The sequence below is a fragment of the Triturus cristatus genome, chromosome 8, assembly GCF_964204655.1.
Source record: "Triturus cristatus chromosome 8, aTriCri1.1, whole genome shotgun sequence".
NCBI lineage: Eukaryota > Metazoa > Chordata > Amphibia > Caudata > Salamandridae > Triturus > Triturus cristatus.
Window position 1 is genome coordinate 1,425,754,624 of NC_140591.1, and position 16,026 is coordinate 1,425,770,649.

Below are 16,026 nucleotides of genomic sequence, written 5' to 3' on the forward strand. Positions count from 1 at the left end.
CAACGGTATAAAATTAAGTAACTCTTCCAGTTCGTATTGGACAAAATATGTTCAGATTCAAATTTGGACATGAAAATATTGGCATAGCTGGGAGCTCCTGAAAAAAACCCATGGAGGTACCATTGGATTGGAGATAATTAAAATAAAAAAAATTTAAAAAAAACTTTCCACCTAAAGTAACTGCGGAATAAACAAAAATGTAAAAGTTCGAACAGAAAGATTGTTAGCGCGAGGTACCTCATGGCACAATAGAGCCCACTCTATGGCTTCTATACCTTCTGTGTGCGGGATAGAGGTGTATAACGCCACCACATCTACTGTGCATAGCCAAATTTCGCTGGATTCTGGGATTTGGACCTCATTTAAAATTTGAAGTAAATGCTTAGTATCTTGAAGATAGGTACTTCCAGCTTGAATAAAATCGGCTGCAAAAATGTGTCCAAGTATTGACCAAGTGGTTCGTGTAGGGACCCACATCCCGACACAATGGGTCTGAGAGGTGGGTTCCTAAGATTCTTGCGAATCTTGGGTAGCATGTATAACCCTGGACTACGTGGGAACCTGGTGGTCAAAAAAATATTTGGTTTTTCCCATGATCCATCTCATCTCCTCAGCGTGAGACAATATGTTAACAAGTAGAGTAAAAAAGAATCTGTAGGGTCATCCAACAAAGGAATGTATGTGGAATCATCCGACAGAATCAACTCAATTTTTTCTTCGTAAAATTGTTTGTTCATGACTTCTAGTGCACACCTTTATCTGCTCTAGTAAACTACATCATTCCATTCGAATTGGAATGAAAAATATCCTAGCTAACGTAACGGAAAGTTTCAATTCTATTAAGGACTCGGAGGCGAGGATTATGCCTTCTTTATTCACTTTAATCAATAGCAGCGAATATATAACAGAAGACTACATTTCCCATGAACCAAAAGGAAAGGGTAGTCAAAAAACAAACACATGGTAACAATCAATCATTATACAGGAGCAGTGTCCAATCAGGGGTCATGCAGCCCAACATAGCCCATCAACAGTGTCCTCTCTTCCTCTTTCTGAACGCGTAGCCAGCAACCATCGGCCCTTAAGGGATCTGGTTTGTGTGAATCCGAGCCCGAGGACAAGAATATATTACCGCAGGAAGAAATTGCAAACATACATTGCAGGTTACTTTTTCGTAACGTCTAAGAAAAAAGTCCAAATCAACTATTTACAACAGTGACATCATAAAATGCCCAAAACCAATTACTTACAGTAGTACGTAGAGGGGTCTCCTCTAGGAAGCAAGGGCGGGATAATTCTCACCTTCGAGTCCTTAATGGGATTGAAACTTTCCGTTACGTTAGCTAGGAAATTTTTCATTCTATGTCAGGACTGGAGGCGAGGATTATGCTTGTTTAAAGCTTGCCCACAACCAAATGAGCCATATTCAAAAATCGAGGATATCCTCCAAACACGCCCCTAAGCTAAAGGCTTTTGAAGCCATCGCACCTCTTGTGGAATGCGCTCCAAATTTGCTAAGGCTAATGCCTGCTTCCTGCATTACCCAGCGGACCCACCTGGCGATGGTGGGTGAGGAAACCGCTTTAAAAGGTTTCCGAAGCGAAATGAGGAGTTGCCTCTCTCGTGGAGGACGAAACTCTTCTGTCATTTCCTCGTACACTTTGAGGCAGCGAACCACACAGTTTCGGGGAATCAGGAAACTGAGGATAGGAAATCGTCCTAGGCACTTCGTGCGTCTCAATGTGAACGTCATCCCATCCGGAGTAAAGACTCTGCACGAAAGGTCTAAAGCCCGTACATCCGACACCCGTCTGCAAGAAATCAGACACAGAAGCATGGCTAATTTTCCCGAGAGTTCTTTTCGTGAAAGAAACCTATTCGGTTGCCAGGATAAAAAAGGTTTAGAACCTGATTCACATCCTAGAGCTCGGAATAACAAGGCTCCGGAGGCAAAGAAAGGCAGATGCCCCGCATCAGTCGACAAATCAGGGGGTGTTCATCCAGAGGCGCTCCATCCACCGGGACATGGCCAGAGGAAACGGCCGATCTGAAGGTATTCACCGACCGATAAGCCAGAACCCGCAGAAGCCAGCTGAGCCAAAAAAAATTCACCACATGGATGACATCCTTGACCAAGGGATCGAAAGCCCGTTGCAGACACCAACGGGTCCATCTGCCCCATGCTGACCAGTACTTTTTGACAGTACTGTCCGCCCATGCTATAGAGATGAAAGTCTGAGCTTCTCGCAAAAGGCCAGGGGCTTCCCATCTACTCCAGAAATCCGCCACGCCATGAGCCACAGCGAGTTCGTGGACACCAGAGGGTGCGGATTCCCGTCCGGACTCCGGAGAAGAGTGGGCAACTGGGGGAGTAGGATTGGAAAATCCCAGGAAAGTTCCAGAAGAACCGGAAACCACACTTGAGACTTCCACAGCGGAGTGATCATGACCAGATCCGCCGCTTGCCGGCAAACTTGTGCCGTTGACCTAGTGATCATTGCAAAGGGAGGGAATGCATAACTCCGTTCTCCGCTCCAATCTTGGAGAAATGCATCTGTGGCGGCTGCCAGAGGATCCGGCCGCCAACTGAAAAATTGCGGAATCTGGTGATCCAGCCGGGATGCAAAAAGATCCACCGAGAAGGGGTCCCAAAGGTCGTTCAGCGTCGCGAAAACGGACTGATCCAAGCTCCAAAGGCTGGAATCCTGGAAGTGGCGCGACTGAAAGTCTGCTTCCAAATTGTCTCGGCCGGGAAGGTATTCCGCCGTGACGGAGACCTGACTGTCTAGGCAATACTGCCAGAAACTCGCCGCCAGATCCGAGAGAGCTTTCGATCTGGTGCCCCCTCAGATGAGTCACATAACGGACCGCCGACACATTGTCCATTTTCAGGAGGACAGAAGACTGCACTGTATCCTTCGTGCTGCAACGTACTGTGAAGGATCCCGCCAGAAGTTCCAAGCAATTGATGTGCAACTTCTGTTCTTCGGGTGACCACAACCCTCCTGTAGAGAGGTCCCCGCACCGTGCACCCCAACCGAGCCTGCTGGCGTCCGATTCTATAACCAAGTCTGGGGTGGAACCGAAGATTGCTCTCCCGTTCCACGCCTCCATATGATCTAACCACCACAGAATCTCGGCTCTTGTCCATCGAGGCAACGCGACCTTGTGAGAATATGGGTACCCTTTGCGTAGGAAGAATCCCTTAAGACGCCGAAGCGCTCTAATTGAGAGGGCCCGGGAAGATGGCTTAGATCGACGCCGACAGAAGACCCACCACCCGAGCCAACTGGCGGAGGGAAATCCGTTTTTTGGTTAGCACGCGGCGTAGCTCGTGACGGATCTTGGAGACCTTCCTGGTCGGAAGACAGTGTGGAAGACGTGGAGTCTATGACGAACCCCAAGAATGGAAGGCTCTGTGTAGGTTGAAGGAGGAACTTTGTCTCGTTTATGACAAACCCGAGCTCCTGAAGAAGCGAAACTGCCATCTGAAGCTGCCGTGTCAGTCGATGGGGACAGGATGCCATCAAAAACAGATCGTCATGGTAAACAATCATTCTGACCCCCCTGGACCGCAGGTACTCTACCACCGATCTGAGAATCTTGGTGAAACACCAAAGGGCGACGTTCGGCCGAAAGGGAGGGACGTGAACTCGTACGTGAGATGACCCCAGAAAAATAGGAGGAACCGAAGGTGGGATCGGAATATCGGGACTACCAAATAGGCATCCTTGAGGTCCAAACAGACCATCCAGTCGAGGGGCCACAGAACGTCCTGAAGTAGATGGATTCCCTCCATCTTGAAATGTCGGTAAACCAAACCCCTCGCTCAAGTTTATCACGGGTCTCTTGCCGCCATCGGTCTAGTCTAACAGAAAAATGTTGCTCAAAAACCCTTGATGGTGAGGAGTAGAAAGGGTGATAGCGCCTTTCGCGAGGAGAGAAGCGACCTCTGCGTCTACCAGAAGCGCGTCCTGCGCAGTAAACGGAATAGGACGGGGAAGGGCTGACTGGGGTCCCTTGGAACTCTACTTGGAAACCCCTCAGAGTCTGCAAAACCCAGGCATCATGAGTTTGTCAACCAAACGTCAAAGCAGCCTGCCAACCGCCCCCCTACGCCTTGTGGGGAAGAAGGGAGAACTCTCACCTGGGCTAGAGGCTGCTCCTCTCCCCGGAATCCTTTCCCTTTACCCCGCCGTCCACGTGTTGGGTAAACATTTCCGAACCTGGATTGGTCCTGGTACTGTCCGGAGCCTCTTTGAGCTGTTTGCCGTTGCTGACGACCGGCCGAGCGGCCCCTGCCTCGGCCGGCCCCGCGAAAAACACGGGGGAACACCTTCTTAATGGTGGACTGTGCTCGATCTAAAGAGGTGAAGGTATTCAAAAATTACCGAGCTGCTTGACGAAGGGCTCGCCAAATAAGCCACCCTGGGCAACAGCGCCCGCCTCAGAGTCCGCCAGGTCCCCTAGCTTCAGGTCAATCTTTATAAGGAGGGACTGGCGGCGCTCGGTGGAAAGGGCAGTCGTTTCCCATGAAGATCACCACTCGTTGTGCCCATCCGGATAAGGTCTCTGGAGAAATTATGGAGCCTGATTCCTTTGCCTCCTCTGCCATATCTAGGATTTTTGTGATGGGATCGAAAGCGTCCAGGAACTTATCTTGGCAGGCTCTCCAGGATCTGTCAATCCCCTTTTTGGGATCTCTAATGAACTTTTGAAGAAAAGTACCCATCCGAGGGTCAATTTTAGTGAGGGACACTTCACCCTCCAGAGTGGGGCGAAGACACTCCGCCCGAAGGCAGTTGTTTGCCTCCTTCTCAAGGGGGCGCATGATGTGGGCGGCCACGTATGCCGCTACCTTGTCCGCTGGTGCTCAGTGCGAGGACCGTGGGTGGACTATATCGTTAAGGTCCAGCATATCCGAGGTACTCGGAGGGTTTTGAGAGGTGCTAGGGAGAGAAGGAGGGACTGGGTCAATAGGAGGCAGCACCGGGGCTGCAGGAAAAGGAGCGCTGGCAGGAAAGCCTGCCTAAGGCTATCAAAAGCATCCCCGTCCACACCTGCGTCACGGGAGCGCTTAGGCGGTGGGGACCCAAGGGGATCAAGGGGAATAGTGGTTGGGGTGCCATCTGCTAGGAAAACTGGGCAAAAGCTTGCTGAATTTGAAGGGAAAGCCTGGTCTCTAAGGGAGAAATGGCTTGGTCCACTGCCCGATAAATTAAAGTGTCCATCGCCTCATAAAAGGCGTCTCCCCAGGGCATATCAGCGAGGGGATCCTCCTCCGCGGGGAAATCGTAATACTCCATGGGGCAATACAACACTCACGTGAAGTGAGACAAGAAATAACCTGGCCTGGAAAGGAAAGGTTTTATCAGGGCTGAGTGTCAGCCTGCAGGTCGTTTCTACGTGGCAAAACCACACAATGTACCGGGTTCTAGCCCGAGGGACTGACTGCTGGCTAAGAAATTTTAAACACACCCGACACCGGGTGAACTGATCTGGGCAAAGTCCCTTAAACACAATTTACCACAATACAGGACCTCCAAGAGGCGTTCTGAGTAAAAATGGTAAAATATAGATTTTGCCCTTGAAGAACTGGGCCTGGGCACAAAGCGTTTTGCAATCTGGAGCAGCGTGACCTTCAGAACAGCCACTGCCGCCTACAACCGTTCACCGGCGTTTGCCTCAGATCAGGGGCTTCGGTGCACCGCCCGCGTGATGTTTGAAAAACTCTCTGAAGAGAGATCAAACGACGCGACGCGGCACACAGCCTCCCACGCCCTCTGGCGGCGGGAGGACCCTGGAGCGGAGCCAGCCAAAGCCACGTAGGGACGGAAGAGCACAGCCCACACGTTGAGGGGAAAAGAAACAGGAAACAAACGTGCCCTGCAAATAAAACCTGGGAACAAAGAAATGTAACGCACAGCGCGATCGAGGCAAAACCGCATAACAGCACAATAAAAGAGAGCAGAAACCCGCGATCGCGTAACAGAATAAAGCGCTGCAGCGCCATCAATCATTACAACCAAGTCAAAGCACAAGCAATAATATCCAAGCACTAAACAGTCACAACAACACTGACGAGTACTTAACTTGCTGCGTAGCAGCGGAGAGAGGACACTGTTGATGGACTATGTTGGGCTGCCTGGCCCCTGATTGGACACTGCTCATGTATAATGATTGGTTGTTACCATGTGTTTGTTTTTTGACTACTCTTTCCCTTTGGTTCATGGGAAATGTAGTCTATTATATATTCGCTGCTATTGATTAAAGTGAAGAAAGAAGGCATAATCCTCGCCTCCAGTCCGGACATAGAATTCACAATTCCATAAATGTTTAGTTCACCAAAGCCAAGTCAGAATGTTACTCCGCCAGTAAACAGACATGAAGTTTCCTAGCTGTATAGTAACAATGGCCAAGTCCTGGAATCCGGTAAAAAGAATTTAATATGCATCTCACAGGGCACATGCACTTATTGTGAAATGTTCTTTGTAGTGGTAATAAGCAGAAGATCACCAGAGGAGTGTGGTGCTTCTTGGCCCTGAAAATCTTTCGTTCCAAACTAATCAACACTGTCAACAATACTGTTTGAGTAAGCATGGGAAGATCATTCGGAGTGCGGCTATAAAGTCACTGGATACACAGCACCTCTGCACTCACTTACCTGAGGTCGTTCTTCAGCTCCACCACCACATCTTTACCCACCAGGGACTTGAAGAAGGAGTAGAACAACTGCAGAAATGGGGAGAGCCATGAAGTTACACTCCAGATGACAAACAACCTCCAAACTACACTGCAATTCATGGCATCTGGGGTTGCTATTCAGTGTACAGAAATAAAAGCCTCACAAAAAGCATTCCACTCACCTTTCTAAGACCCTCACTAGATTATTCTGCTAATCTAAGGCACAACATGTCTATGCCTCTAGGTGGGTCTCCCTTAATCTTAGCAACACATTATTTTAAGATGTACAAGCGAAGCCACTAATGGCCAGCTCCATACTCTCAGGCCAAGGCATATCAAGAGGACTTTGAAGGAACATTTGTTTACGTCATCTCCTTCCAAACTTTTGTCCATTATCACCGCTCATTTCAATAAAAAACTACATTAAATTACTTCATGTATCATTCCAACTCACTGGAAGCTAACAACATTTATCTCATTCCACAGCAGGTTAGGTCAATCCAAAATATAACAATTTACATCTTTACTCAGTCACACTACAAAAGCAGAATACTCTTCATAAGAGTATAAATGTCCTGAGGCCGATGACCACTTTCTCTTCATCAAGTGTCAGTAGATTAATATGTGCTTTAGGGTTCGAATTCCTGCTACGTGGTGATTCGTTGGCAGAGAGTACATTATTTAAGGGTAAAACCCGCCGACATGAAAGGGGCATTCTTTGCCCGCTATGGATAAACAGGTGACCATGGTTGGCCAATGAGCATAAAGACAGGGCCATAGAGCAGTAAGGAAGAGATGCATAAGCAACGCAGGCAGGGATGTGGTGTGCATCACCACAGTGGTAAACATTGAATAATAGACGAATGCTATCGAGGCACTGGTTTCTTGGCTCCTATATACTAGATGAGAGCAAATCTGATCCTTTCCTAAATCGTAATAGCTGTAGGAACTGAAGATGGGCTCTACAGAAGACCTTCCCCATTTATAGAAACTTCCTCTTCAACCTGTACTGAATTAAGAGGACACTCCATCTGAGTAGAAACTAAAGGAACTTCATTCTGTAATAAATTTTCTTCCTGCAGTGAATTGCACAATGTGCCAGATTCCACACTGCCATAATCAAGCCAATGAAAACTTCTTGACCCTTATCCGACTTCTTAGATATCTATGCACTTATCAGACTTTTCATTGAATTTCACAATTCTGCTCATATGCCAAACTTTTCCATCAGACAATTTAAATGAATTTTTGAATATTTCAGTTACACTAAAAGGTTTCGAAAATTTACTTTGCCCCTTCCTTACTCTGAAAGGTAACTTAACTCGTACCAAATCCCCAGCCGATACGTTGACTTCTTTAGTGTTTTACTTGGAGTCATGGTACAATTTATATTTCCCTTGGTGAGATTTAATGTTGTACTTGACATGTTCTGGAGACCACTCAAGTGCCCTAGAGTGTTTCAACCAACATTGGTTGTCTTTAGTAAATGGTACACGCCCTTTCATGATAGTAAATGGACTATACCCAGTAACAGTAGGCGTAATCCGATACATCCAAACCATTTTCATAATTCCAACTACCCAATCTTGATTTCTGAGATTGGCTAGTTGGATAGAGTCTTTGATAACCCGATTAAACCTTTCTACTTCGCCATTTCCGCTGGGATGATAAATTGAGGTGACTTCATGTAGTATACCATTACGTTCAAGGAAGTCCTCAATAAGTCGACACTTGAATTGTACACCATTATCTGTTATGATTAATTTTGGAAGCCCCTCTCTTTGAAACAAATCATCCATAAATTCTAGCACACTAGCGGAATCCGCTTTTTCCACAACTTTGATCTCAGGCCATTTCGAAAAATAGTCTAATGCAACTAATATACACAGATTACCATCATCTTTTATAATTGGCCCAGTAATATCTAACCCAAGGATTTCCCAAGGCATCTCAGGACATGCTATTGGACACAAAGGAGGAATGGTAATTCTCTGAGATTTATCTGAGTTCATACATGATGGACAATCTCTCACAACTCTCTCCACTTCAGTGTGCACTCCTGGCCACCAGTATAGTTCCCTAATACATTTTTTTGTTTTAACAATACCAAGATGGCCCTCATGACACCTTAATAACCTTCATCCTTAATACTTTAGGTGGAATTATCTTTTCACTGCGCAGTATGTTGCAATCCTTAATTGATAGCTCATCACGAACCTCCCAGTATTGTTTCAACTCTTCACCCAGCAATCTTTTAATAGGCCAACCATTAACAATGTATTCCCTTACTTTAGAAAGCGTTTCATCCTTCACCATAGATTCTTCCCATTCTTTGGGACTTAATGTAACATTGTCCTTATCCACATTTATTCCGGCAACTTTGAAATCGTCCAAATTCTCTGTGGAAGACTCCAAGGGTAATGGTAATCTACTCAGACAATCAGCAACTTGGTTCTTGACCCCTGGAATATAATTTACAGAGTATCTGTAATCCAACAGTCGCACAGACATTCTTGCTATTCTGGGCGTAGCATTCAGTAACCCTTCTGGGGAAAGTACCTTCACTAAGGGTTTGTGATCACACCTGACCTCCACATAACCCCAAACAAAATTCTGAAAATGCTCAAATGCCCAAACAACTGCTAACGCTTCTCTTTCGATAACAGAGTATCGTTCCTCCGCTGGAGACAGTGCCCTGGATGCATAAGCAACAGCCTTTTCCTCACCATTAGTTTCTTTTTGAGATAGAACGGCACCCAATCCTCTTTGACTAGCATCGATAGTAATGATGCAAGGCAAAGAAGGATCAAATCCCACTAATTCCTTTGCATAACACAGTTCATTTTTGAGTTTATTAAAATCTTGTTGAACTAAATCAGACCATATAAAACTAGATTTGCTCTTCAGCAACTGACGCATTGACGCATGTTAAATGTTTTCTCAGAAACATTTCTCACAAATTTACAATAAAACTCCATGAGCCCTAAGAAGGACCTTAGTTCATCTTTACTTTCAGGAGGTGGAGCATTCTTGATGGCATTCATCAGTTTAGACTTTGGTTTTATACCCCGAGCAGAAATGTCATGACCCAAATAGTCTAAAAAATCTACTCCAAATTTGCACTTAGATAGCTCTGCAGTAAGGCCTTTTTCTTTCAACACATTCAGAACTGAATTAATTCTCTCATCATGTATGCACTTATTTTCACCCATGATAAGGATATCATCCTGAAAAAATAAGATGCCCGGTAAATCATGAAATAACTTAAACATGAGCTTTTGAAACCCTGCAGCCACTGACGCAAGGCCAAACGGCATGCGCGTAAAGCGATAACACCCTTGAGGGGTCATAAATGTGGTCAAGCTCTTACTATCATCATGTAGTTGAATTTGATGATATGCTAACGTCAAGTCAATAACTTAGAACCATTGCATGCCTTTGGTAAGAGAAATCAATTTGTTAATTTTTGGCAAGGGGAATCTCTCAACTACAATATTCTTATTAAGGGACCTCAAATCAATGCATAGGCGGACCTTGCCATTAGCCTTCGGGCCACGACTAAGGGTGCGACCCAATCTGAAGCTTCTACCTCTTCGATGATGCCATCATCTAAAAGGCGTATTCATTCTTTTGTGACCTCATCTCTAGCAGACCATGGAATGTGTCTAGATTTTGTAACTGTAGGTACAGCGTCGTTTTTCAGTATAATTTTGTGAACATAACCCTAAAACTGTCCTACTTGGTTAGAAAAAACCTGAGGAAATTTCTTTTTAAGTTCACTGTGGTAATCATTGTTCGTATCTAGGATCATTACTTGTTCAGGACTATTGGGATTAAGGATGATGTTCAAGCTTCTTTGATCTATCCATCCTAACACAGGGGGGCCATCTAAAGCCACATATAATTTGCCACTACAAGATCTTCTCTTGAATTAAAAAAAAAGTTCCATGTAACCCACTATATCTATTTTTTCCTCTGTAAAGCTCTCAGGTGAAATATCAGGAGGTAATAAGGTAGACCATAATACATCAACAAAATCTTTCTCCCATAATGCTTTGTCAATGATAGTGTACGGAGAATCCGAATCCGCCACAAGAAGTATTCCTACACCACCAATGGACATGGCACATACAGGTTTGGATTTGCAATTAACATTCAAAGAGTTTACAGTATCTGATACACCTAAAACATAATCTATATTCTTAGATGAAACATAATCACACGATGATGTAGATGAAGAGTCAATTCAATCATCCTTAAGTAAATTAACTCTTTCTTATTTATGTTCCGTCGACACGCCTTCGTGAAATGGCCAATAACTCCACATTGAAGGCATTTCTGTTTCCTCGCTGGACAGTTTTTAAAGTTGGCTAAATGGCTTTTACTGCCACATCTGTAACACCTTAATGTTGATGAACCAGATTTATTGTTGGTGTTGTCTGTTAGGTGTGGGAATATTTACAGACTGGCTTTAGCACATTTGTTAGTGATTTCTGCCTTCTTGACTAAAGCAACGACTGACAATGAAGCTTCACCATGTATCCAAAGACGCTCTTGAACATGCTCATTATTTACATACATTATGATTTGATCTCTAATAAATTCTTCCTCTAAAGGACCAAATCTACATGTCAAAGCCAATTTTATTAGATCTGAAACAAAATCTTCTACAAATTCTTGCTTCTCTTGTTTTCTGCCAAAAACAATGTATGTCTGTCAATGGCTATGCAAACCGACGTTGAATAATAAGTGTCAAGATCTTCTAATGCATGAAGAACACCGTTTGAATCATCATCAGGATGACTTTTATTATTCATTGAATTATACACTTTTAAACCTCGAGGGCCAAGAGAATGAATTAAAATCTTCTTCTTCCTTACTTGTGTCAAATCACCACCATCTTCTAATGCATCAATATAATTTTAAAAATATTCCCTCCATTCAAGCCATTTAATCGGAGGATCTCCTTTAGTGGTGAGAAAGGATTGAGGAGGAGTTAGCGAAAAAGTTTGAGCTGCACACATTTTGTATTACTTATGTTATAATGGTAAAATTGTGCAGTAGAACAATGGAGGTGAACCAGTGATGATCACTTGTTGCGAGACGTGAGGGTTTGATAATTGACAGGCAGAGGCAAGTACTTGTAATGGTGTGCCTGTCACCGTAATTAATGTGAAGGCAAAATCCCTGTACGAAAGTTGTAAATATTAAAATAAAGATAACCCTTGGTTGTGGTACATGGTAAGCACAGGCAAGTACATGTAATGGAATGGTGTGCCTGTCACCGTAATTAATATGAAGGCAGACTCCTTGTACGAAAGTTGTAAATATTAAAATTAAGATTACTTGATTGTGGTAGCAATCGTTATACTGTGCTTGATTTGATTTGATTTGATTTGATTGATTTGGTAGAGCGCAACAGCTACCCCGGCAAAGGGGTGTCCCGGCGCTAAGAACAGACAAACTAATCTGAGGTGGAGGGGGAGGGGTAACTAGGCAGCAGGGAAGAGATGAGTCTTAATTGCTTTGCGAAAAGCAGGGAGGGAGTCAATAGTGCGAATGCTGAGGGGGAGATCGTTCCACAGTTTGGGGCCAAGGACCCCAAAGGAGCGGCCTCCAGTTCGGCAAAGTCGAAACCTAGGGATTGACAGGAGGAGTTGGTTGGTAGAGCGAAGAGCACGGCCAGGGGCGTAGGGTTGGACAAGGCTTCGGAGCAGAGGGGGGCTTCCCAGTTTCACGATCTTAAAGATCATGACTAAGGCCTTGAATTGGATTCTGTGGTCCACGGGAAGCCAGTGGAGCTTGCGGATGGTGGCTCTGGCTGAGCACCTCCGTGGGAGGCCAACCAGCGTTCTAGCTGCCGCATTTTGAATGCGTTGGAATCTGGCTGTTTCCGCTTTATTAGCTCCCAACAGGAGGACATTAGCGTAGTCCAGGCGTGATAGAATGGTGGCCTGGATAATGAGCTGGCGGGCCTTGGCATCGAAGAGCCCAAGTATGGGCCTGAGGTTCCTTAAAAGGCCTATGCAGGTGGCTGCCACCTTTTTTGTGTGGGATTGGAAACTAAGGTTGGCATCAACCCAGACTCCCAGATTTTTCACACAGCTTTTGGGGAGTGGGGTGTTGCCTAAGGATGACGGCCACCAGTGCTCGTTCCAAAGGCTGATGTTACGGCCCAGGAGGAGCACCTCGGTTTTTCCGGCGTTGAGTTGGAGGTAGTTGTCCGTCATCCAGCGAGCCACAGCAGACATACCCTCTTTGAAGTTGGATGCCATGGCGGACGGGCTTTCCGAGAGGGTGACAACCAACTGGGTGTCGTCCGCGTATGATACAAGCGTGAGCCCCCATTCTCTAGCTACGTCCGTGAGTGGCTGGACGTATAGGTTGAAGAGGGAGGGGCTCAGCGCTGAACCCTGTGGAACCCCCTGAGCGATGGGGTGAGGTTTAGAGAGGTAAGGAGGGGCAGACACCTTGAATTTGTTGCATTCAGAATTCGTGAAAGTGGTTATAAATTGAAGACTGTGTGCGCTTCACCGGAGCGCAAACGCAATGTTTCCGATTTGAAGTTAGTTATTTGCGTTGCCAAAATGGCCGCACGCACTACGTGGAGCGTAGTGCGTAATGCGCACGCTAAGCACGTAAGTTAGTTGATGACACTATTCGTGGATGACGAGTGCAGAATGCTGAGTGTTTGCCGGTAAGAGTGTTCTAAATCGAACAAAAATCTACTGCATTGAAACGAATGCCAGTCAATTTTTAAATATAAACGCCTAATTCGGTCCAACGTCTTCTGTAGATGTGCTGGCTTCTTATTAATGAATAAATTGACTCACCGAATTCACGGACTCACTAATTCACACTGGACTCTCCTCTTCCCGATCGAGCATTCTTATCAATAGAAGGGGGATGGGAGCACACTGCTACCTCCCAGCACAGTTCGCCCCTTTGCATCCTGGTACATGCAGTTCAATTTAAATGCTTACTTGAAATTTTGCAGAGTGTCTCACCAAAGTTGGTGCAGGTTAGTGCTGTTAATCTCTAGACACATGTGTTTCTGGATTTCATCCTTCTTCAGTAGAGATAAAACGAAATTCTTCTGGGGTTTGCTGAGAAAGCTGCCACAATACTCTCAGGTCTCTGTACCTCTCCCTGGCGCACAGGTGCCTCCCATGAGCTCGTCAGCCCAGTGGCTCAAGGGAGCCTTTTTGAAACAGAAGGGGGATGGGAGCACACTGCTACCTCCTTATCAATATCAATGCTTCATCAGATCGATTTTTTTTTTTTTATGTCGTAGGAGTTTCTTCTGTGATCCGAGTTCCTTTCTTTTCCAAGTCGTCGCCAAATTTCTTGAGATCAATACTCCGTGAACCGGTGTAGGTCAAGATATTTTATTTAGCTCTGAATAACGAAGCCAAAAAAGCAACGCAGCTCCGCACAGCTGCACTCCACCTGTGCAATCTCCAACTGATCACCGATGACACTCGGGGATTCCGAGCGTCATCAGTGATGCCACAAAGTGCACGCTACAATACGTAACTTAATTCTAACTTAGACACAACAGCGTGCTTACACTACTCATTTTCTCTATGGATTTCCCTTCTTTTTAAAAAAAAAAAAATTGGATTAGCAACCTTGTGGTGTCACCAGGGCTTTAAGTGGAAGCTTATCCAATATTATATACAAGCCATAATTGCTGCTTATTTATCTTATACCACTAACAGCCATAGACAAAGCCAATAGTTCTGACTTGTTGGTATGATGTTACTAGTTGCATCATATATCTGGATGCAGTGACAGAAGCAGCAAAATACAAGGCAGGCGGCACGCTACTTATCATAAGCACATATTTTTAGCTTGTGTGTTTTTAAGCCACTGAGTCCCCATGTATTTCCTAATTTCTCAGCTGCACTACAGGGATACCACTGTAAATTCAATAATCCCCCCCTCTCCGAGGAGTTATCGCTATCTCCTATGCTGGTAAATCTGTGGCAGAGGGATTTAACAGAGTAATCCAGGCAGGCCAGAATGATATCCTTAGCAGAGAGAGGGTGCTGTGACACTGACCCCTAGTGGGCAGCCAAAGCTATTGACTCCCCCCTCAGTTACCCAACCATAGAGTTCCCAGTGGTGAAACACTTGGGTCGTAGTCACACTGACCTGTTCAACCTAACTTCAGCAGCACCAAATCGATGCCAGATTTCAGGACAGATATTAGATATAGAAATATATCTTATATGAATATTCTGAAAATCTGATTTGGACCTAGGTTGGTCCCGTCAGCTGTGGTGTCCGCCCCCGAGGTGGAAGCATTCAGAGAAAGGTATGTGAACATATCTGCATTACTGTGGAGTATCAAGTGTGCCAGGGGCCCTTGTGCAAACTAGGAAACTTGTCTGTGACAGGGGATTGGGTAGTAAACTACAGCAACAATCAGGATTCAGTGGAAACCTCCAGCCCATGTTCCCCGGTGCCACTGCCACTGCAGCACCATTGATAGTGTTAATGAAGAAACTGAAATGATTGTTATTGCAGAATGATAACCTAGAAGCGTGAAACAAACTGGAAGCAAATTAGTTCAGAAGCCTAAAAGCAGGCAGGGTGGCTGTTGCCATCAAAGGGGTGAGTATAGCACCTCATTTGAGTGCTAACTGTGAACAGGTGGGGGGGGGGGGGGGAGAGGCAGGGGGGGGGCGAATAACAAACACGCTGCAGAGCTGCTTTTAAAAATGCAATACAACAGTCTTGGCAGTCAGGCTCTTCAAAGAGCCTACAAAGGAAATTCTGTTTTTCACTTTAATCATGAAGGTAGAGCACGTGGTATGCGTTGTTACTTGCATCCACCGCCTGGTTGTAACTAATTCTCGTCAATAAACCTACAACTTGTTATTCTACATGAACTGGTTACCTGACTCCTACATACCAAGAAGGAGTATTTTTAATGATAACACATTAGAAGTGTGGAGCTCCTTCCTGGCAAAGGCCAAAAACATTCAAGAGCACCTTGGATTCGGGGGATGTGGCAAAGACCCGCCTCATACCCAGTCGATGCGGGATGGAATCACCAAAGTCCCGCACAGGGATAGGAGGCGAGACCGGGGCACACCTGTCTCTCGCTTGCAAGTGCAGGCTGATGATCACAGTGACATAAGGCCAACTTCCTGGTCATCTCGTAGGGCCCTAAACTGTGCCCCACGTAGGCCACGCCTACAAGCAATATCCGTCCACCCTTACACAGTGATGCTATGTAAACCTTCTCACTCGGGCTCTATCGAGGCCTTTATCTAAGCGTCCGGATGGCTCAGTGAGTTGAATGCTCGCCGCTGGAGCATGCAGTACTCGGAA

The 16,026-nt window shown here is 45.5% G+C and overlaps 1 protein-coding gene across 3 annotated transcripts in view; it reads right to left on the bottom strand.

The window, feature by feature from the left end:
* LOC146805868 (U6 snRNA-associated Sm-like protein LSm2) overlaps window positions 1-16,026 on the bottom strand; it is a 103,766-nt gene that overhangs the window by 67,146 nt on the left and 20,594 nt on the right. The window contains exon 2 of one of the 3 annotated variants that reach the window (XM_085623199.1): window positions 6,665-6,732. The exons of the other annotated variants lie outside the window; for them this stretch is intronic. Within the exon in view, the coding sequence (XP_085479325.1) occupies window positions 6,665-6,732 (68 nt within the window). The remainder of the gene's footprint in view (window positions 1-6,664; window positions 6,733-16,026) is intronic. 3 annotated transcript variants of the gene reach the window in all.